Source organism: Hyaena hyaena, unplaced genomic scaffold (assembly GCF_003009895.1).
Source record: "Hyaena hyaena isolate Hyena2069 unplaced genomic scaffold, ASM300989v1 scaffold_21, whole genome shotgun sequence".
NCBI classification, from domain to species: domain Eukaryota; kingdom Metazoa; phylum Chordata; class Mammalia; order Carnivora; family Hyaenidae; genus Hyaena; species Hyaena hyaena.
Genome location: NW_024080653.1, coordinates 5,208,746 through 5,231,734, shown reverse-complemented (window position 1 = coordinate 5,231,734; position 22,989 = coordinate 5,208,746). Strand labels below are relative to the sequence as shown.

At 64.8% G+C, this 22,989-nt stretch overlaps 1 protein-coding gene across 1 annotated transcript in view; it reads right to left on the bottom strand.

The window, feature by feature from the left end:
* The window catches only part of BAHCC1 (BAH domain and coiled-coil containing 1), a 54,798-nt gene extending 33,445 nt beyond the window's left edge, over nt 1-21,353 (bottom strand). Inside the window, exon 1 of the mRNA XM_039226462.1 lies at nt 21,155-21,353. Within this exon, the coding sequence (XP_039082393.1) occupies nt 21,155-21,323 (169 nt within the window). The 5' untranslated portion in view covers nt 21,324-21,353. The remainder of the gene's footprint in view (nt 1-21,154) is intronic.
* Nucleotides 21,354-22,989: the final 1,636 nt, after the last annotated feature.

Below are 22,989 nucleotides of genomic sequence, written 5' to 3'. Positions count from 1 at the left end.
CCCGGCCGGGTGGACGCAGTCATCTGTCCCCCAGGACGCTCCGCACTTGCACTGGCAGCCAGCTCTCCATGCCCACTTGCGCCCCCGCCACTGTCCCCTCTCTGCCCAAACCCAGGGGCCAAGGACGGGCTGAGCATGCCTCCTTGGATTTCCATGGCGACGGCAGCTTGCACAGGAAGGACGCAGGCGGACAGACCGCTCTCTGAGGAGCAGCCCCTGGGGGCCGGTGGGGGGGTCAGGACTGCCCTGCTTGGCCCCCACCCTGGCATCTTGTCACCCCTGTTCCACGGGCAGTGAGCCTGGCTTGGGACCAGCCTGGGGATGGGGAGCAGCGACGTGGGCGCCCAGCACCCCAACAGGCCAGGTGTAGGGAGGGGCCGGGTGGGGTTTGCAGGAGTTCTCGGGGGGTCCCCGGAGGCTGCAGGCGCTGCCCAAGGTGAGTCAGGGCGGCTGTTTCCCTGCCCGGGAGGCAGGGGGATTTTGCGAGTTTGTGATTCCTCATCCAGCCTGGTTTGGCCCTGGGAGCTTCCCAGACACCGGGTGACTCAGCAGAGAGGACTCGAGGCCCAGGGCAGGGGAGAGGGAGGGGCTGCCCTGGGGGGGACCCTCGCAGCTTTCCTCCCTCCTGTGTGTGGACGGGACAGAGTGGGGCCTCTCCGGGCGCTGGCCAGAGGCAGGTGTGGGAGCACTCTCCGACCTCTGCGGTGGGTGTCAGGAGGCAGGGAGGCCCTGGGAAGGCCCGGGGGCAGGGGACGAAGGTGCCCGGGAGCCAGGGACTTCCCGGACCGCAGGGCTAGGACTGCCATGGGCCGCAGCCAGACCACAGGCGTCCAGCCAGGGGAGGGGACTCTGGGCTGGGAAGGGAAGTGTTGGCCTCTGGGGACCGGGGGCTGCAGCGGGTGGGAGGGCGGCCCCTGCTGGGCCCCGGGGACCCTGGGGGGGGGCCATGCCTGGGGGATGAGCAGGCCTTTTCCTGCCTCGCCCAGCCCAGCCCCCGAGTCTCCCAGGCCTCCCCGCCCCCGCCCCCTCCCAGGAAGGTCCCTCCCACCCTCCTCCTCCCGGGACGCTGGGAAAGAGCCCAGTCCAAAAGTCGGGTCTGGATAATGGATTTCTCCAGGAGCTCAGCCTGAGAAGCCCACACCTTGAGCTCTCCCACACCACGGGGGCGAGGCGGCGGGGCCAGGCTCCAGGCGGGGCGGGAAATGCAGCTCAGGGTCCCACGGGCCCCCCGGCCGGCCTGCAGGTGGGTCCCGTGCAGGGTCTGATGCTCTGGGAGAGACAGCGGGCGACCTCTGAAGACCCCCCACCACGTCCCCACACAGCCGCTGGGGGCCACGCGGTGGAGAGCAGGGCCCGGGCCCAGCACTGGACCCCTAGGCTGAAATCTGGGTTGGGTCCCAGGACACCACGTCCACCTCCACGATACTGTCCTAGCCTTGGGAGGAGATGCTCATGGGTGCTCTGTTCCCAGAAGGGGTCCCACCGCTGGCCTAGGAGGGCAGCGCTCAGCTCGGCCGGCCCCTGCTCTGCAGAGAAGGGGACGTACCAGGGACGGGCTACACTTCCCGCCTCGGCCAGAGACCCGGAGCCTGGGGCCTACCCCGCCCCACACGGCCTGTCTCCTGACTTCAGGGACCTACTTGGGGGCCCTCAGAGAGCTGGAGGGGACCCCTGCCCCTGCCCCTGGCCTGCGGGGCCGCCCCTGCCCACCTGCTGCCCCCCCTGCCTCCCCTGGCCTGCTGGGCTGACTCCCGCGTCCACCTGCGGAACCTTCTCCACCTTTTTTCCTTTCAGGCGGAAAAGAGAAGGGGCTTGTTCTGCGAACAGGATGCCTCTGTGTGTCCGCTGTGAATGTACATGAGGAAGGACGCAGAGGGCGCTGGAGACCCCACGGCCCCCACACCACAAGTGCTCTGGACCCGACAGCCTCCCAGGGGACATGCGCTGCCTCCGGCTGCACACAGACGCCCCGTGCCCTGAGCCGCCGTGGGAGACTCCTGCGGGGACCCAGGTGGCCTCTCCCTCCTAAAACCCAGGTCTGTGGTGCCAGGTCCTGCCAGGGGCTCCCCTCCCCCTCCCTGCAAGCCGGTCCCCTCACCCGCCCCAGGCCCTGTGCAGTGGACTCCACAGTCCTCGCTCTGAACGGTTCAGTCTCTTCCCCACCGTCCCGGCCTCGAAGTCGGATGCAGCTGAAGGTCTGGCCCCCGGAAACTCCCTCCCCGCCAGCCGGCTTTCATCGTCACCTCCACCTCCAAGGGGTCTGCAGACGGCAGTGTGCCTGGCCAGCAGGGGCCTGGGCAGACCTGGCCGCCACCTCCCCAGCCCCCCCGCCCTCGCCAACCAGTAGCCAGCCCCAGACAGAGCGCGAGCAGAGGCGGCCTGGGCCGGGGCCAGGGCTGGAGCCTCGAGGCCAAGTCTGGCCGGGAACTGGGCTGAAGGCTTCTTTCCTCTTGGCAAGGTCCTTGCCCATGGAGCGCTGCGGTCACCAGCCTGGGAAGGGACGGTGGGAGCCCCGAGCAGTAGGGGAGGCCAGAGGGGCACTCGGTTTGGACGCTCCCGCCTCCGGCTGGGAGCCCCAGTCCTCCAGTCCCGGAGCCACCAGCCCCTCTCAGACCAGGGGCTCTACAAACCTCACACTAAGTGCTTTCACACAGTCCCAGACGGCGGGGCCGCCGTGGGGCGGACAAAGGAACGGGGCATCGCTGCTCGGGACCCCGGGGGCCGCCGTGCCTCTGCTGCCCTGTCCCCTCCAGTGTGCACGGTCACGGTGGCCGCTGCCCAGGATTCTGTAGGCTCCCGTCACAGATACATTCACGTTCACACTAACCCTGGGGAAGGGGCCCGTGTGAGGTTTCAGCAGGCAGGCCGCCGCGTACCGAGCGCCAGGCATGGCCCGCCGTGCCCACCGGCAGCACCGCCTCGGCTCTGCCTTCTGCCTGGTGCCCCGCGGAGGCCTGGCCTGGGCGCCAGGCTGGCTGAGAAAACTGTGCCGGAAGCCAGCACGCCCAGGAGGCCTGGCAGACACTCCCAGGCGGCCTAGGCCCTCGGGCACAGCCGGGACCCCGGAGCCCCATCTGACCCCATGCCCTGAGGCCCAGACGACCCAGCCCCTCGCAGCTGCCCCAGATGGAATGCCCTGGACACCCCGGGAACCTCCAGTGACCACTGAGCCCGGCCTTTGCCCGCAGGTTGCTGTGCAGGGAGGGAGCCCCGAGCCGCCCCGGCCCTGGAGAGGGGGCCCCACACGGCCAGGCAACACTGGAGAACGGGCTCTTCGTCCACCAATCTGTTCGCCAGGCCCACCTGCCACGGCCAAGGTGCTGAGGACGCCCCTGCCCCAGAGCACAGGTGTTGCCCGGGGGAGCCTCCGGTCTCGGGGCCACCGAGTCCCCACGGTCTGACTGGCAGCAACACTGGAGGCCCTGTGCTTGCGCCCAGAGCCTGAGGCACCAGGTGCCCACTGTGCCCCTCCCCCACGCCCTCCGCCCAGCCCCCATCTCCCCACCAGGCTGTCCTGGGGGGCGGGCACCGGGACCCCCAGGACCCTCCGGGCGTCTCCTCACTGTGGCCCCAGGCTGAGGGCGGAGGGAGCGTTTGCTGTGTCTCACGTGAGCCACGGGACAGCGCCTCCCTCCCTAGAACCCGTGACGTGGGCTGTGAAGGAACGGCCTCACGGAGACGGCTGCTGGCGTGGGACTCCCACGCTCTGCGTCTGCTCCCTCCTTCCTGCTCAGCCCCCCCCCCCCCCCGCCTTGCAGGGCCCACATGGGGGGCGCTGGGCACACGGGCCTCCCTGGGGCCACCCCAAGGCCCCGGGACGGGCCACGCTCTTCCCACCCCAGGACAAGCAACGAGGAAGGGCGGTGTCCGCCGGGGCCCAGCCCAGTCCTGCCTGGACGAAGCTGGGAAGGCTGGGAGGCAAGTCGGGGGAGGGCCCAGGACGGGGGGGGGTGGGGGGCTGCTCCGGGCCTGTCCCTACCAGGAACCCCGAAGCGCTACAACAGGGACCCGCCTGGAGCCCCACTCTGGGTGTGCCCGCGAGGCTCGATTCCCAGACCCACCCAGGAACGGTCCCGGCCGGGCTGGAACGCGCCGCCGGCCCAGGCACACACGTGCGGGCGCTCCGGCACAGAGGGGCAGAGCGGTCGCGTGTGGCAACTCATGCGGCGCGTCTGGGTCCCAACACGTGGCCACGGGCGTGCATGCTGGCTACAGGCGTGCACACAGGATACAGATGTGCACGCGTGTCTGAGGCATGGCTTTGAGCACGCGCGAGGTGGCTGACCCGATTCTTGCGTGAGAGGGGGCCCCAAAGACCCTCTTCCCTGGGTCAGACCCCCACCAATCTGGTCGGCTTACTGGCCCTGGAAAAGGCTCTGGCCTTCACTTCTGTGTGCCCCGGGGATGGGAGGGAGGGGCTGCAGGCTGCCAGGGCCCCGCCCACCTCCTCCCCCACCCTGGGCCGCGGGTGCCAGCTCCAGTGCCAGCTCACCTGGAGAACCCTCACCTGTCGTCTGCACCCAACGATACCCCCGAGACCCCGACACCCAAGCCCCTGCTGCTTGGGAGCAGGCCCCTCCCCAGGCCAGCTGCTCAGCCCCCACCTGGACCTGACAGTGGCACCAGGAGTCCTGTGGATTCTGGGGGGCAGCTGGCAAGCCACGTGGCCACGCTCGCCTCCCCACAGGCGGCCCGCCCCCCTCCGCGGTGGAGGAGCAGCTTAGACTGGCACGAAGCCTCCTCTGATCTGGGACCCCCTGCACGGTAAGCTGTCCGGGACCCGGGCGCCGTCCAGACCTGGGGCGGTCCCCTCGGGCCACAAGCTGGCTGCCCCCGGATGTTGGCCTGTCCAGCACTATTCCCTCCCTCGGCCTCGCCAGACACCGGGCCTGCCCGCTGCGAGCCACCCGGATCCCCGCTGCTGTCCCCGCTGCTGGCCAGACGAGAGGAACCTGAGACGGGCACGGGGAGGGAGGGGGACAGGCGGAGGAGGCAGCACTGTGAGGCCGCGGGTGAACCTCCTGGCCGGCCCAGCGCTGGGACAGAGGCAGCCCAGACACATGAGCGTGTCACATGGGAAGCCCCTCTCCGCTGGCCCAGGAGAAACTTCCAGAAGCCCGGGTTGGCCCAAAGGCAGCAGTTCTCAGGCCATAATAGGAAAATCCTGCGGTTGCTGAACCACCCAGCCGACAAACGTGGGAGCAAGATGACGGGGCGGCCCAACCACCACCAGCCCAGAACTAATAAAAGAAAAGGAAAATCGGATATAAGTCTGGTTCTTATTAAAAGGGTAAATTTAGTCCTTTGGCTGGGCAGAAGGGGCCGCCCTCGGGCTTGGGGCTGAGAATGACTCAGAGGGCCCCTTGGCCGGGGGGTCCGGGCAGCGGTGGCTGAGGGCCGCCCCCTCGCTGCTCTTCGCACGACTTTCCTTCCCAGCACACCCCGCTCCGGGACAGTCCTGAGGGCAGGCGAGCGGGCTGGGGGGGCACGGAGAGGTGAGCAGGGACCACCCCCCTGAACGCCCCCCACCAGAAGAGCACCCTCGGCCAAGGCAAGGCCCTTCCTTCCCTTCCTGTCATCTTGAAAGAAGCCAGAGACAAGGAGAGGGACGCTGGGCCCAGACCCTGCTCTTCCGCTGCGCCCTGTGACCTGGACCCAGGCCCCCGGCCCCTGAGCTTCCCCCAGACACACCCCATCTGAGCTGCGGGCAGGGAGAGGGCCAAGCAGGTCTGCTCACGAGGTTTGGTCTGATCTGGTCACGCCAGCGCAGGATGGAGACCACGACGGGTGGGTCACGATGGGGCCATGTTCATGGGAAAGGTCCACGGAGCCCGGGGGTGGTGAGTGCGCTGCCAGCCAAGTGGACCCAGACACAGGGCCCTGCACAGCCTGGCACTAGACTGCTCGTCCGTCGAGTGACCTTCCTCCTCCCGCCCCAGCCTCACGAAGGCGACACCACTGGCTGCACTGGGCAGAGACCTCCAGGCCAGCTCAGCCGGAGAAACTGAGGGGCGGGCGGCGGGTGCTGGCTAGAGGCCGCCGGGGGTCAGGCTCACCATGGTCCCGGGCACCCCCACCCTGCGGATCCATCCTTCCCTCCCTCCCTCCATCTGCCTCTCCATCTCTCTACTTCTCCCTTATGGGTAGTTACAACCCCCCCACCAAGGTAGGCGACTTGTCCCTCCCCTCCCTCCTCACCCCCACTGGAGGCCGCCCCTGTGGCACGCTGGCTCCGGAGGAGAGGGCACGTGCGCTGCAGCCGTTGGGGCCACAGGCTCCTCACGCCGTTGTCACCCCAGCCTGCTGGCCACGGGGGCGGCACTCAGAGCCGGGCTAAGGCATCCCTGGGCCCTGCCCAGAGGCCGGCAGCTTCAGGCTTGAAGGCTCCACATCTTCCCAGCGGGAGGAACATCCTTCAGATGACACCCCACATCCGGCCCCAGGTCCAGACACAGGCCCGGAGGCTGGGCTGGCTTGGGTGGGTCTGGAGGGATCTGAGGACCCGTCCCAAAGACACCTAACGACGCTCCGGGCTGACCCAGGCACCGGGCGCCCACAGCCAGGCAGGAGAGGCGCCAGCATGCGTCCGCGAGCTCCGGCAGAGCTGAGGCTGTGGGGCAGCGGGCAGGGACGGCCGTGAGCACCGGGGTCACCACCTCCGGCCACGGGGTCGGCTACCACGTTGGGCTGGGAGAGCTCTGCCTGGCCGTCGCCCGGACTCAGGCCAGCTTCTGCTCCCTCGTGCCTGGGAAGGACCAGGGACCGAGGCCCGGCTCCCCGAATGGGGCTGGCCTGGGCTCGGGGTCATGGAGTGGGGCCAGGTGGGGACCGAGTTCTCCCGGGGTCACCGCATGGACCAGCCTGCTGGGCTCCCTTTCTCAGAAGCTTTGCGGGGCCCTACTGCCAGCACCGACTTTTTTTTTTTAACGTTTATTTATTTATTTTGAGAGAGAGAGATAAAGAGTGAGCAGGGGAGGGGCAGAGAGAGAGGGAGACAGGGAATCCCAAGCAGGCTCTCCACTGTCGACGGGGAGCCCGACATGCGGCTCAATCCCACGAACTATGAGATCATGACCTGAGCTGAAATCAAGAGTCGGCACGTAACCAGCCGAGCCCCCCAGACATCCCTTTCTTCTTCTTCTTTTTCTTTTTTGACTTTCTGTCCTCATTTCCCACGAGACTCCTTTAGGTCTGGCCCAATCCAGCCACATGGCGACTCACGCTCCAGGGCTGCCCCTTCTAGAATACGTCCCTTCCCGACCCCTTCCCAAGGCTCAGTTTGCGCTCAGCCTCCTCCGCGAAACCCCGCCTGACCCACGCAGGGCCCTCCGCTCCGAACCTGGCCGTGTGTCCAAGCGGCCACTCATCCAGCCCCCCCGGGGGAGGCCGCCATCAGGCATGGGCCCCTGGCGAGTCCAGCAGCTCAACCCTACGGAGAATAGAGACAAGGAAGCGGCAGGGATGGGCTGAGGAACCCCCAGAGGGGGCCTCCTGACCCCATGCCCCTCCGAAGCTGGTTCTGCCTCAGGCCCCATCAGCGCTTGGCCACCCTCAGGCCCTGGCCAGGGGCTGGCTTCGGAGGGGCCTCTGGGTGGCAGGGTCTGGCTCATGGCAGTGGCCCTTGCAGGAGGGGACACGGGGACACGGGCAGGAAGGGCAGAGAGCCAGAGGGAAGCCCGGGGCAAACGTGCTCACGTAGAAGAGCCTGGGGACGCACCGAGGAACCGAAGTCACCGTGGGCAGAGCCGCAAATGCTCTGCGGGGTGTGGGATGCGAGGGCCGGGGCGGGGGAGGGGGGAGAAAAGGCAGGGACCTAATTAACCAAAAATGCCGATTATCTCTCAGACTGCCCCACCGTGCACAGGGGGAGCCGGACAGAGGAGGGGCCGGGGCTGCCCGCCAAGCCCACGCCCTCAGCCGCGAGGGCCTGGCTGTGTCCTGCCAGAGAGCCGATGCGACTTGTCCGGGAGACACCTTCGGGGCCCCTGCGGGGAGCCCGGGGGGCCTGCCCTGCACCCGCGTCCAGCAGACGGTGACCCAGACCTCCAGGGAGCCCAGCCTTCTGAGGGGCCACCCCTCCACACCCATCCCTGCATTCCCTGCTGGCTCCTGGCGGGAGGTGCAGACCCCTCCGGCCCACGGCTCGCAGGGCAGCGCGGGGAGGGGACGACTGCGCACGGGGGCGGGGGGGTCTCCACACTCTCACCACCATGTCTTCCTGCGGCTGGGCCACTTGGACGACCCCACTCCCTCACGCATATGGAGATAGGCTATTCTAGCCTCTAAGAACGGTCAGCATGAGTAGAAGGAAACCTCACTTCTCGGAGGTAAAACGATGGTGTTTCTGGGGACTCGTGGGGTGCAGGGCAACGTGGGGGTGGGGAAACTGCACTCCACTGATCTGGAGGCCCCCAGGACGGAGCAGTAGTCCTGAGGTGGGAGGGGCGGCCTCCCGACTGGGGCCAGATTGAAGGCTGGCCCCAGGGAGGCTGTGGGGGACCGGGCCTAGGCCACCCCAGCAGGATCTTCCAAAAGACAGAAAACCCAGCAGCTGACACCCCCCCCCAGCTCACCTGCCACCTGGGCGCCCCGCCTGATGCTCCCGGGCTCCCCAGTGGCTGGAGGGGGGCCTGCACGGGGCCAGGGAGGAGGCACGTGGGCAGAGACCCAGCCCGGGGCTTCCAGCCCACAGGCCCCTGCTCCCGAGCTGCTCCGATGTGGCCAAGGGCCAACAAGGGGCCTCACTAAGCCTCTGCTCCCTGAACCCCATCTGCCCCAGGAGACTTGTCCCTGAGCCTGAGGACGGACCCCCCTCGCCCCGATTCCCACCCGGGCTCCCAGCACGTGTCCTGTGCAAAGGAGGGGAGGGGGCTTTGTGCTGGGCGGCCCGGACAGGACAAGGTCCCCGAGAGGGCACCCCACACACGGCCTCCGAGGGGCTAGAGCCCGGGACCAGCTCCCCTCTCCTTGGGGGACCCGGATAAGCCCAGGGCACCTGCACCGAGCAGGCAGCTGGCTCAAGAAAGCAGCAAAAAGCACTGCCCAGACCCGACGGCGGACGTCCCTGTCACCCAAGCCACAGCCTGAACCCTGGGCCCCGTCTGAGACTGAAACTCGAACCAGGCTCATTCATTAGACAAACAATGACTGAGTGCCCGCAATGTGCGGGGTCACCCGCCTCGCCCGGGATCCGAGGTAGCCACGGCACCCTGGCCTCCAACAATGGCCCTCGGATCTCTCCGTGACCTGCACCGTCCTTGAGGCTGCTCGGGGGCCACCCTGCTGGCCTGCTGGTGGTGTCTCTGGGAGCAGACGTCTCACAGGCAAAGGATGCTGCACTGTGGTGGACGACGCACCCGGCCAGTGGGGTGGCTGGTCCACGCTTGCCCGAGGGCCCTCTGCCGGGCAGGGATGGGGCTTTCGGAGGGAACGAGGCAGAGTGGGGCCACTGTGTGAAAGCGACGACAGGCTTGTGGAGCAAGGAGGGGCGGAGGCCGAGAGGGAGGGAGCTCTCCAGGGGCTGGGCCGGGTCACGTGCGGGGAGCCCAGGAAGCGGGGGCCCCGGCTGGCCAGCAGTTGGAGGAGACGGAGGGCCCAGGCTGCAGAGGGGACCTGGGAGTAGCTGGCATCCTGGGGCAGCTACAGCCTCAGGAGGGGCCCAGATCCAGTGGGGCCCCCAACGACCCCTGACCCTTGTATGTAACCTCCTCCCCTTGAGTGTCAGCTGGATTAGAGTCGCTTCTATGAACAGAAAAGGCCCTTTAGAGATCAGGTCACAGAAAGACCATGGCTGCTGTCCTGCCCACCACCCATGGAACGGTTTTCACCAGTCAGCAGCTGACAAGGAGCTGGGGCCTGTGACAGCCGCGTGGGGGGAGGGAAGCTTAGAAGGGGGTCCCCCACAGCCAAGCCTTGAGATGCCTGACGCCCCAGCGAACACCTTCCCTTAGATTCCTAAGCCACAGAAAGCAAGAGGCAATGAATGTTTGCTGTCGTAAGCTGCCAAGTTCGGGACGGTCTGTTACACAGCAGGAGCTAACTGATACACGGAGAAGCCTTGGAACCCGGGGCAGAGGGGTTTTGTAACATTTACAGTGGAGCCCAGAGCAGAGCAGAGAAAGGAACCTTCAGGAAGGGAAAGGGAGGATCAGGAGGGGGAGTCAGCAACTCAGGGAACAGACGTGCTTCTACAGAAAACCCAGAGACCCAGGTTTATGTGGGAAGCGCTCCCAGCGCCCCCTGGCCAGCGGGCAGCCTCCTGAGCTGGGGACACAGAGGCGTCCCCACGTCCCTTCCAGCACAGCCGCGGAGCAGTGCAGACGCAGGCGGCCCGGAGGCCCCTGCGCGGTGCCTCGTCCGGTCCCCTCCCTCGTGTTCGGCCCTGCAGGGACTGCCGGCCCATCTCCCACTCAAGGCCCTTTGGACTTCATCGCTTTGGGTTTCTACGACGCGACATCACATCTGCACCAGGTTACCAAGGACGAAGGATGGGAGCGGCCTTCGCGGCCACCTTTCTGGCTCCACTATTCACACATGTTTAGGACTTTTCAAGAGATGGCCTAAAGATGCATTACCACTTAATTTAGATTTAATTCTAATGTTAATTTAAAATAAATTAAAAGCGTATTTTTAGGAGACCCAAAGGGATGCGAAAATCTCAAAAAGGGGACTGACTTCAGGCAAACTGCCCACTGTGACCTGCTGGCCGGGGTGGCTGGGGCACGCGGTGGGCTGCCTGGACGGGGACGCAGCCCCTTCCCCTCCCCAACCCGTGCAGGGTGAGGAGGGCCGGGCACACAGGCCAAGAACAAAGGGATCTGGTGTCACCCTCCTACAAGAAGCCGCTGAGGCCAGAAGGCAGGTGGGGGCCCCAGTTCTGCCCTCACCATGTTCGTGTCCGCGTCTGCATCCTGAACCCACCACCTGCTGGCCGCCAGGACCCTGGGGAGTGCAGGGGGAGGCACCTGGGCCGGGCCTTCCTGAGCACGCGCACAGGGGGTGTGAGCAGGGCAGGAGCAGGGGCTGAGAGGGAAGAGTGACTGGGGTCTGCAGGGGAAGGCGCAGGAGGGCTTGTGGGGAAGGGCCTCAGGGAGACGCAGGCTGGGGTGGCCGGCAGGTGTGGGAGGTCAGGTCAGCACGGGCTCAGCTCCGGGGGCGCCTGTGGAGAGCCAGAGGAGCGAGGGGGGAAGGGAAGGAGGGAGGGGGGAAGGAGGGAGGGAGGCTGGCGCTGACCCGAGAGTTTCCGGGCCTCCTGTGCTCAGTCGGGATCTGAGTGGCAGAGGACAGAGCCAGCCACCCACGGGTGGGTGGCCCTCCCCAACTCCCAGTCAGTGGTCACCACCCGACCCCCTCCCCGGCGGGTCTCCCCAGCCCCAGGGTCTTCACCGAGCCTCACTCTCATTGGCCCAAATTGACTACAGGTCCGGGCCCAGGTGCCCGTCTAGGATCAGGGTTTGGGGGTACAGAAGGGAGGCTGGTGCGGAGTCCTGCTCAGGCCCTGCTGGTACCCGCGTGCTGGGGGTGCCGGGACACAGACGGGCCGGGAGGGAGACCCAGGCCCACTCACAGCCCCAGGCCGGGGCCCTGGGCCCCGTCCGCCAGCATCTCTGCACAGTCACGCAGATGTGAGAGAGACGAGAGAGGCTCGCACACTCGAAGAGATATAGAGAGACCTGAGATGCAGAGATTTCAAGTTCAGTTCACAGGCAGGGCCACCCCAGGACACAGGGGAGCCTATGGGCGACCCCAGGAGCCTCCCCTGCCCCAGGCAGAGAACAGCCCTGCACCTCCAGGCCCCGGGGCCTGCCCTGGGTCATCTGCCCAAGCCCCCCGGGGCCATCCTGCCTCTGACCTTGGATGGTTCCCTGGGGTCTCGGGAGAGAGATCCCCGCACACCTGCATCTGCCGACCCAGCGCCGCCCACGGCAGGGCTCTAGGACCTGCAAGCCGCTCGGCCCAGACCCGGGGTCTCCACACCCCTCCCCAAGCCCAGACGCATCTGACAAGCCTCACCTCTAAGTCTATGGCCCCAGAAGCAAAAGCCCACACAGCGGGGACGGCAGGGCCCCGGTGCCAGGGGCACGCGCCAGAACGCGCTTCCTCTCTCTCTCTCTCTCTCTTTTTTTTAAGTTTTATTTTTTGTTTATTTTGAGAGAGAGAGAGAGAGAGAGAGAGAATCCCAAGCAGCACCCACGCTATCAGCGCGGAGCCCTACTACAGAGCCCAACGCAGGCTTTGAACCCACCAACAATGAGGTCATGAGCTGAGCCAAAAACCAAGAGTCACATGCTTAACCGACTGAGCCCCCCAGGCGCCCCCAGAACCCCTTGCCTAACTCTGTGGTCCGACTAAGGCCTCAAGACCCCAGGACCTCAAGACAGACACCATGGAGAAGGGCTGGGGGACTGTGACCGGTGAAGGGGCCCCAAGCAGGTCCCTCATGTGTTCCCTGCCCGTCCCCAGGGAAGGGAACCCGTCACTTGGCCTCCAGGCCTCCGGGCACGTTCCGGGGCAGGGGTGTGTACAAGTGTGTGTCCAGCCAGCTCTAACGGGCTCCTAAGGGACAGAGCAGGGGCTGCCGACTGCCCGGAGGCCGGGCACGCCAGCCCGCCACCCACACCTCCCAGGCCAGGCGTTGAGCCAGCTCCCAGGGCTCAAGCTCCAGAAAGCCAAGTGGCACAGCGTGCCTGCCTGCCCGGGACGGAGACACGACGGAGGGAGGGGGTGAGACCACACCCCTGCCTGCTCCCTGCCCCCTTTTCCCTCCACAGCCCTCATTTCCCTTTGGTTGGTTGCCCTGCCACACCGGTGACCCCACTGCCGGGCACGGCCACCCACACGGCCACCAGGGATGGGAGGGCCACCTCCTCCCCTCCCACCAGCGCCCCGTGACCCGGGTGGAGCCTCTGGCCTCTGCCCCCAAGCCCCGCTGCCAGGTGTGACGCTGACACAGGGGACAGCTCACTGTGCCAACCTGTTTAGCTCGGACACCTTTTAAAGTGTGGCACACACAGCTTGGGAGCCTCTGCAAATGACACAAGATACTTCTGGAAGGTGAGGAGATGCTGACCTGGCCCCTGGAGGTGGCCACACAGGCTGGGGACGTGCGGAGGGCACTGCCAGCGTGAGCGTCCCCGTGTCGTGCTCAGGTGTGGGGGCAGGGCCGCCTGGTGTTAGCGAGGAGACCCAGGGCCATGCAGACCCTGGCACGGCTCCCCAGCTCGGCTCCCCAGCTCGGCTCCCCTGATAAGGTCCTGATCCGCCCCGTCTCCGGCGTGGGGAAGACACCGCAGGAGCGAGACCGCGTCGTCTGCAGGCACACGTGCGCCACCCGAGCTTGGCGCACACCCCCTCGTGGCCTCCGCGTCCTGGGTGGCCCAGCTGTGGCAGGCGGCAAGGGGCAGGGGACACGGACACCCCACACGCAGGCCCCCACCATCCACTGGGGAAGGGACCCCTCTGCCACGGTCAGGGTGGCTGCGCCGGGGCGGCCACGGAGCACATGGGGCGGGAGCCGGGCTGCAGGCCCAGGCCTTCCCGAGGAAGAGGGAGGGGTCTGAGCAGAGCTGGGGGCACTTTCGGGCCTGGGGGCCCTGGGCGGAGCCCGTGGCAGAATCACCCGGGGCTCTGGAAGCACAGGAGCCCAGGGCCCTCGGGGAGCAGCTGGGGACCAGAACCCCAGACGAGGCCCGGGCGCCGGCGGCCGCGCGGGGGGGCGGCTCCGGGAGGGGGAGAAGCTGCGTGGGGCCGTGCAGTGGCCGCGGGAACAGCCTGCTGCAAGCAGGGGTCTGGCCCAGGGGCCCCCGGGGTCCACAGGGAGAGGTCAGGAAGGAGCTGAAACGAGGCGGGCAGCTCAGCAGGCCCACGCCGTGTGGGGCCCAGAAGCTGAAGGACCGAGCAGGTGGCGGGAGACGGGCCAGTGCGCACACGCAGGTCACCGGGCAGGTGGCTCCCCCCGGGGGCAGCAGAATGGGATTCCTTGAAGGCTGGTTGCGGGTGAGCGGGGAGACCTGCCTGGTGCCTGAGCACCGGTGCGCAGGGTGTGGCCGGGTCCGGGCCCGGGGGGCACATGTGAGCTCAGCCAGCTAGGGCTCTGGCTCTGTCCACAAAGGGGACACGGGCTGTGCCTGAGATGGGGCCCGTCAGTCAGCGCTGCTGGGTGGACACCAGGGTAGCGCCGCCCACCGCTGTCCCCGGTCTGGGCTCCACTCCTGGGGCCCCCGGCGGGCCTTCTCCTCACCCCCGGGCAGCTGCGCCCCACCACGCCTGCCTCCGGGATGCAGGGGCCACAGCGAGTGGTGTGGACGGCCCCAGGGCCCCAGGAGGAAAGCCCCTGGCTTCCCGGAGGGACAGGAGGGACCCAGTGGGACCCGCCTTCCCGGGAAGTCGGCATAGACGGTTGGCTGAGTTCTTACTCAATTTACCTCAGGACTCACTTTCTCAGCGGGGTGCCCCAAGAAGGCACTGCCCCCAGACCACCCTGGGGGATCCCAGCCTGCCACTTAGAGGCTTCTATGGACAGCACACCCATCCTCTCCTCTCCTCCCCCATTTCTGGAAATTTCCAGTGGAAAACCAAGTTTCTGCCCTGTGAGGGGGGAGGGGCTGCTTCATCTTTCCATCCGGTTCCAGACACACAGTGGGTCCCCCCACAGAGCCTCAAAAGCATTTGCATCGAAAGACACTGGACTCTTTGTTGGGGGGCCTGCGGGGGGAGAGGGGCAGGGAACCCAACCCACCTGTTTATTCCCTTCTCCTCCTCCCCCCGCCCCAGGTCAGAATGAAAAACTCTTCCTGGCTGATCCAATCTGGAACCTAATCGTCTAGACAGCTGCAGCGGCCCTCGGATGCCGGCCCGGCTGGCTCCCAGCTTGGGCGCTGGACGCCTCCCCGCCAGCCCCGGGCGAACGCAGCACCCCCCACGGCCCGCGGGCACCGCCCAGTTCCCACCGGTCTGTTCGCAGGGCCCACGAGGCAGTAATAGTGTATATATAACAACAAACAGGGGCGGCCCACTGACAGACAGACGTGCGTGGTCTAAACGGTGTATTATCCCATAAAAACGTCAGCGGGCAGAGCATCAGAGCCAAGGTGGACCGGCAGCCCCATGCACTTGGGCTTCCAAGGCCCGAGCTCAGTCTGCGCGGCCGGGAGGCAGGGGACAGTTTCTCGACGCCGCATGCTGGCTCTGATTCTGTGGTTTGCTTGTGAAGCCCAGTGTTCGGTGCGAGAAAGGAGGCCCCAGAGGTTAAGGGGACCGGGGGACCCGGGAGCCGTTCCCTGGTGGCCGAGGGGCGGCGTGGGGTGCTGGAGAGCAGAGCGAATCGCCTAGCCGCCAAACAGGGTGTGTGCTTTGCACCCTGAAGCCCCGCAGTCAGTGTGGAGAATGTAGGGTGAGGCGGGGGCGCAGGAAGATCGGGCAGGGGCCACCTCGCCAGCAGGCTGTGGGCGGCGGCTGGTTCAGGAACCTTCCCTGGACAGGTAGGTGATGATGAGCCAGGCTTTCCCACAGAGGCGCCTGTCCTGGCGATGCTTGCTTCTCAAAAACTGCCACAAGTCGCTCAGGGTGCACGCTCACGGGCAAGGCAGCTGCTGTCTGAGGACCTGAGAGTGAGGCCTCGCCGAAGGCCGTGGGGGTGTTCCCGCGGGACCCGGTGCCAGGGAGCAGCCCGGCTGCCGGGCAGAGGCTCCACGTGCCTTGGGCGCTGGCCCTCGGGTAGAGGCCGGGACCCCATCTGCGCAGACGGCGCTGAGGGCAGGCACGTGCGGTGGGCTGAAATCAGGGGTCTGGTGGGGACCCCCAGGGGCTCCGGTCACGCCAATCGAGACAGCGGCCACACCGGGTCCAGGGGGTGGAGGGCAGCTCCCATCGGCTGGGGCCCATATTCAGAGGCTTCTGACAGGGAGGAAGTCAAGTGGGGCCGGAGGCCTCTTCCAGGAGGCAGAGAAAGCGGGCTGGGGGGGGGGGGGGGCGACCAGGGCCCCTCAGCAGCCTCGTGGAAAGCGTTCATTCCCAGGGGCACGGGCTGAACTCTCTCGGTGCTTAGGAATCCCCCCACCCCCTGGAGCCGGCCCAAGGGCATCCTGGGAAGTGTAGTCTTTTAGGCATTAGGAGGGCCTGCAGGGATTTCCGGGGGGGGGGTGCTCCACCGAGGAACCACAGAGGAAGAGGAGGGCTCGACGGGGGCTCCCCTGATGCTAATCCCTGGTGGAAATTTAACATGCTGGAAACGGCTGAATTTAGACACCGGCCAATGCTGGCGCTCCAGCCCCACGTCTTTCCCTCGGAGGTTTCTCTAGCAAGTCCGCCAAACTTTTATTTTGGCGGGGAGACCTGGGAACTCCCTAGAGAGGAAAGACCTCGACCAAAGACCCCCCCTCTCCGTCTTCCTATGGCCACTGATCCCCAGACACCGGGAGAGAGAAGCGTGGGCCAGAGGACGGGGTGCTACCTGGCGAGCCCCGGAAGATGCAACCCGCACACTCTAGCACATTATTTATGCTCACAGCCCGCTCTGATGACATATGTAAGTTGACAGCGAACATCCTATCAACTTGCTGGAGTGTATCTTGATTGTTAAAACACACTCTTAAAGGTGTACGATCATTTATCAAATTAAAATAGCCGCACCTTGCCTGTCTCTTTTCTGCCTCCCCTGACGGTCCCCCACCTCCCGCTGTGGCGTCCCTCCTCCTCCAGCCTCCCGGGCACCCTGCCCTTTCACCCAGGCAGGAGACACAGTCCTGTGCTTCCAGGGACCCCAGGCCCAGCCCCCACCCCAACCCTGCCCCAGGCTAGGACAGCCCACTAATCGCCAAGAAGTGACAAACGCCAGAAGCCCCACCAATTAAATTTAAACTCATGCAAAGCTCAGAGGCCAGTAAATTATTATTTTTATTAGCTTGAACCAAGTTCCCGTAAGAGAGAAAGTCAACTTGCTCCCATGAATGGCTCTTGTATAATTTATTTAACTCTGTGCTCTTTGCCAAAGCCTGGAATATTTTTAGCTCGTTCTGTTGTTGGATTTGGCTTTTTTATGTGTGTTTCTGAGGGGTATTTTTAGCCTCATCCGTGTTATTCTAACAGACTCCTATGGGTTCGGTCCTGTCTGTGCGGGCTGTTGAACCCAGTCTCGAAGCAGAGGAGGGAGATTTCTAAGAATAACCGGGGAGCGCTGGGGGGGGGGGGCGTGTGTTTTCCAGGGGAGCTGTGCTATCTGTACAACGCCGCTCCCTGCCTCGCCGGCTAATTTGCTTTATTACTCACGTGACCTGAATATTCCTATAGGAATATCCTTATAGGCAATAATCAGACATGGGCAGCACAAGCCCCACTGAGAAAAAACCCACATTCCAAAAACGGCTTCGGTGGGGTGGGCAGGGCGGCCGCGGCCGGGATCCCGGGGCTCTGCGGCAGAGCGGCCCCTTTCATGTCTGGTTCCGTCACTTCCAGAGCAGGATGGGTAGAGTCTTCAGAAAGTAACTCTTTTCACACCTACTTAATGTTGGTAACTGTTGCAGAAACACTCCGTCGTGTCATTGAGTTAATGAGGTATTTATGAAAATGTATTTTTTTCTTTACAAAAAAATATCACATGATGAGGGAGGGGGAACCTTTGATGGGGTCTTTTCACACTAGGAAATTATCTTTTTTCCTCCAGCGTGTTTTGCTTTCTTTCTTTTCGAGGCTGGCAATCAGAAGCGCGTTCAGCAGGGACGGAGTCTGCCCTACCCCAGGCTGGAGGGACCTGCCCCCCCTGCTCATTCCCAACGTCCCCAGGCCAGGGGCACCTGGCGTCAGGCGGGGCCATTTATACCCCGAAAGAGACGAGAGGAGAGGTAGAGAGGAGAAGCCAGATTGCCGAAACCGAGACAGGAATCGGCACCCGCCCCCCACCCCGCCTCCCTCGGCTGGAGGCCCCGGGATCCTCCGAGGCTGGGCCTGAGGGGTATGGGCAGGGAAGCATGGAGGGGGGCCGGAGGGGACCGGCCGGAAGAGGGGGTGGGGACGGCTTCTCCCAGGCCGGCCTGCCGCTTTTTTAAATGCTCCGAGAGAGGCGCGGTCCCCAATCGCTGCAGGCAGTAGTGCTGATGAAAAATCTTGGGTTGATGCGTTGTTGATTTTCCTTTTTTTTTCCCCCTAGATTTCACAGCTTTGCCTCCAGACCATCTGTATTAGAGACAAAATCTAACACTGCACTAAAAATAATGATTCCAAACATTTTAATTGCACCTTTTGGTGACAAGGTTACTGGAACAGCACTTTACCATAAAATCCTACAGCCCGATTCTAAAGCTACCGGCACTTTCATTTTTAGAAAAACAATGGAAGAAACCCTGGAGCCCAACGTCCCATCAGGGTCCTTGGGCTGACATTTTGAAAGCACTGGGTGGGGCAGCACGGGGCAGGGGGGGGGGGGGCGGGTGGCTGGGGGCAGGAGCCCTGGGCCCGGCCCGGCTGGTGGTGACTGAGCCCACTCCCCCGCCAGACCCGGGCCAACAGCAAGGAGCGACTCTCCTCGCGGCGGGGCAGTGGGAGTGGGGAGGGGCGGCTGGCTGCCGCAGCCTCGGCCTGGCCCGCAGATCCGAGGCCATCTGCGGAAGTGGGAAGAAGAGTCCGCCAAACTAGCCATTTGGAAATCCGCACACAAGATGGGGAAAATTTTTTTAACTTAATTATACTTTTTTCTTTCTAAACTAGATCATATATAGATACAGACCAGAGCAAAGTGATCTGGTGTATAATTCCTTTTAAAAAAACTGATGTAGCTAAATTTTAAAAACCAATACAATATTCTGGCTTTCAGCAATTTCAAAAGGCTCTCAGCGGCAGATGTGTCTTGCTGGCCGCCTGCTCGGCCGGCCTTTCCGTCACTAATGGGTCGGACACCTCCAAGCACAATAGGTCTCTCTGGTGCCCCAGGGGGGTGGAAATGGCCTCCAAGAACAGGGAACACGTGGCCCTTCAGCCCCCCTCTGAGGGTGCCCTGGGGACCTCCAGCGCCCTCTAGAGCACCCTGCGTTAGGGGAGGCGGGCTGGGTCTAGGTCAAGGACACAGACCCGGCCAGCGCCCACCCGGTTATCTCCCAAACCCAGCATGGCCTCTGCTCCAAGAACCACGTGGTCAAACTTGAAATGAGCAAGACAATGGTTCGGGCCACCCTGACCGCATTCCCACCTGACTTGGTGGTGCCTGCATCTGGCAAAAGCAGCAGAAAAGGGACAGGGTGGCTGACCAGGACCCGGCTAGGCTGTGGGCGGACGAGTGGGGGCAGAGGAGGCAGGGGTGACCTGAACTGACGGGGAATCCCACCTGGCTGTGCCTCCCCGGACTGGGATAGCCCTGGGGAAGCCTCAGTGTCAGGGGCCCTTCCAGACCCTTGGCTTTTTTCTGTGATGTTGCTACCTGCCAGGCTAGCGGGCCGGGCATATGGGGGGTGGGGGTGGGGGGAGTACAGCCGCTCTCTCCCCATCCCCCACCCTGCAGGCCTGGCCTTCCCCACCCTCAGCAGGAGCTGCAAGCCAGCAGCCAGGAGAAGGGGCTGGGGGGGGAGGGGGGGCACTGTCCCTGCTGCCACTGCGAGCCCCGGGCGGCAGCCCCCCAGTGTGGGCTGAGCTGGGTGGGCAGCATCTCCAATGCAGGGGCAACAGAGACACCTGACTTCAGGGACAGCCTGGACGGATATTTTTAAATCACCAATTTCCCGAGCAAGTACTTTTCCTCTTTCGAGTTATAAATCTAGAGAGGAAAAAAGACACGGATGGAAAGAGGAAACAGCAAGGAAGAGAGAAAAGGGCAGCCTTGCTCGAGCTGGTGCAGGAAACACTTGGGCACAGGGCTGATTCCCGGAGAGCACGCGAGCCCAGCCCCTCAGCTCCTGCCTTCTTCTAACTTTCCGAACCTCTTCGTGTTGTAAATGCTAAAAGCCCATTAGTAATTAGGCAATTTTCATATTTTTTCTTTTTAGGAAATTTATGTTTTTCTTTCTGACTGCCCTCCCTTCTGACATTTTCCCTTCTAGTCCAACTCTTCCATCCGTTTTAATCCACACACTAATTGTAATCCCATTAAAGCAGATATAATTTTATTAGTATTCACAGTTCATCAAGCTAGCAATAATAACTGTTACTGCCAAATTAACAAACAAACAAACAAAAGCGGCAAACAACATTTCTGATGTTTAGAACAAACTGTAAACAAAAGCAAGCCAGCCTTCAAGGGTGACCAGCAGGCCCCCACACCAAGCCCCAAACCATTCCTGCAAACTCGGTGGGCGCTGGCCAGCGACCCACGGGGTCTCCCCTCGGCTACGGGCTGCCTGGCTCTGCTTCTCCTCTGACCCTGCTCAGCAGTAATATCAAAGCCCCCCCAGAGGGGTTAGGGTGGCTCTGGAGGCCTGGGTCAGCTCGGCCAAGGACCAGCCTCTGGGGAAGGGCATCCACGAGGACAGCAACGCCGGGCAGCCCCAGTTCCCTCCTCTTGGAGCAAATTCGCTGCGAACTCGCCTGCACCGAAATCCGGAGGCAGCCCCGCGCGCCCCCAGCCCCGCCGGCAGCTGCCCTCCCCCGGGGCGCGCGGGCCGCCAGGCTGGGCCGCGCTCTGGCCACGCTTTGTCCGGCTTTAGCAGGATACCAGAGGCACTTGTGAAAGCACACGCAGCCCCTGCAAACCCATTCTCACCCTGACACTTCAAGGCTTTATATAGAAACAGGATTTGCTCGTCTTACACCGGCAGTCCCTATTAACGCTCACCCCGCGCGCACACCGCCCTAATCCGCCAGGCCACGGCGCCCCCCGCCCCCCAGGCACAACAGCCGTTTTGTTCCCGCAGAAAGTGCCTCGTTGTCCCAGCCCCGGAATGTCTTAAGGATGTGAATGCAGAATGCAGAAATGAGGTTTCCGCGGAATTTAGTTCTTCTGCAGGAAGGGGTGGGGGAGGGGGGCAGGAGGGAAAAGGCTTTATTTTTAGCCGGCTCGGGGGCTGCCCCGCCGAGACCCCGGAGACCCCGCGGAAGGCCGCTCTAAACCGCGATGATCCGGCTCGGGGCCCTCACCGGTGCCCGTGCAGGGAAATGAAACCGAAGGCTGCTCCGCAAGCGCCGCGAGCCGCGGCCCGCGCCCCGCGCCCGCGCGCCCGCCCCGGCCGGCACTGACCTGTGTGCGAAGCCATGGGCAGCGGCGACGGGAAGTACTTTCCGGGCTGGAAGTGCGCCGGGGGCTGCGCGGCCGGCCCGGCGGGGGCGAGGCGCGCGGCGCTGCGGTGACCCAGGCTCCCGCGCTCCGACAGCAGATGCGGCGGCGGCGCGAAGTCGCGGCCATCCATGCCGGGCCCCGGCCCCGGCCCGCCGTCGCCTCCGGGGAGCAGCGCGGCCGGGGCCCGGGGGCGGCTCGGCGCGCGGGCGGCGCGCGGGCGGCGCGGAGGCGGCGGCGTCCGAGGTCACCGGCGGGTTGGCGGGTCGGTCAGCACGCCGGCGGACTGGGCTCCTCGGCGGGCGGCCGCGCGCCGAGCCGGCGGCCGCCGTGCGGGCCCATAGTCTGCGGAGGCAAGCAGAAGAGACTCGGTGACTCGGGGGGACTCGGCTCGTCCGGGGGTCCTCGCCCCGCCCGCCGGCCCGAGCCGCGGCCGGGCCGGGCCAGGGGCACGAGGCGCGTGGCCCGCCGCTCCCGCGCGCGCCGGGGCCCCCCGGGCCGCCCGGTCCCCGCGCGCACACGCACCGTCCCGGCCACGCTCGGCCCCGAGGAGCCCGGGGGAACCCGGCTGCAGCGCTCGCCGCCTCCCCTCCGCGTCCCCGTGGGTCCCTGCGGCTAGGGCGCCGCGGCAAAAGGCTGCTGGCTCCGCTGGGTGATAAAAACCCAAATCTGCGAAGCCATCACGCACACACACACACACACACACACACTCACACTCACACACACGCACACCCTCTCCCCTCCCCCGCTGCCCAGAGGTGTCTCGGAGGAAAAGGCCCGAGGTCCACGCTCGCCTTTTTCCTCTCCCCCCTCATTCCGAGATCCAGCTTTTACTACATTCCGCTTAACCGAATAACCATGCTAATTAAGCGAGTAATTTTATTGATTGTAACTCAAGACTTTTTTTTTATAACCTTCCTTTTCTCCCCTTCTCCCATCCCCCCATGCGTCTTTCGGCCCATTCTTTAGAACCTGCCGCCCCCTCCCCCTCCGCGGGACGAGGCCCCCGTTCCCAGCACCGAGCGGGGACCCCCGGCCAGCTCCCCAGGGTCCAAGGAGGCTGCGTCCGCCGCCGGTGTCACCTGGGCGGCCACGCCGCAGTGCCCGGGCCGCCGTCCCCGAGCCGGGCGCTTCCCGGCGAGGCTGGAACAATTACCCCGCCCCCCAATCAAATTCGCCCAGGATCTGCCTCTGCGGACGGGGGACTTTGTGGGGGGGGGGGTTGAGAGTCAGAAATTGTTCGCTCTCAACGCCCCGAGTCGGCCACAGAATTTCTCCCTGCGGCGCCCGCCCCGGGCCTCCGAGCGGCGCGCGGCCCGGGCACGCAGGGTCGGTGGCGGCCAGCTCGGCCCTCGGCGCGCGCAGAGCCGGCCGGCCCGCTCACCCTTCACCCCAGCTCAGGCCCCGGCAGACCCCGGGACCCCGTTACCGGTTCCCGCCTCCTTGCAGGGACACTTAGGAACACCCCCACCGCCCTTCTTTTCCACCCCCACCCAACCAGGGGAGCGCGCTGCGGGGCTGAGCCCGGAGCCACACAGCCGGCCCCGAAACCGCAGCACCGTGAGCCGCGTGGACGTCTTTCACTTTGCGTATTGCCCCTCATCTCCTAAATCTGCATTGTTTTCATGTTCTTTATCACCCCCAACAAAAGGGAGATGGGTAGGCTCAATATTAATTGTGAACCGTGCAGAAAACCTGACTTTGTTTTTAGACGTCCCACCGTGCGGACAGGGCGGATAAGATGTTTTCCATTTCGTGAATACCATTTTAAATTGCTATATTTAATGCTACGGGTTCTA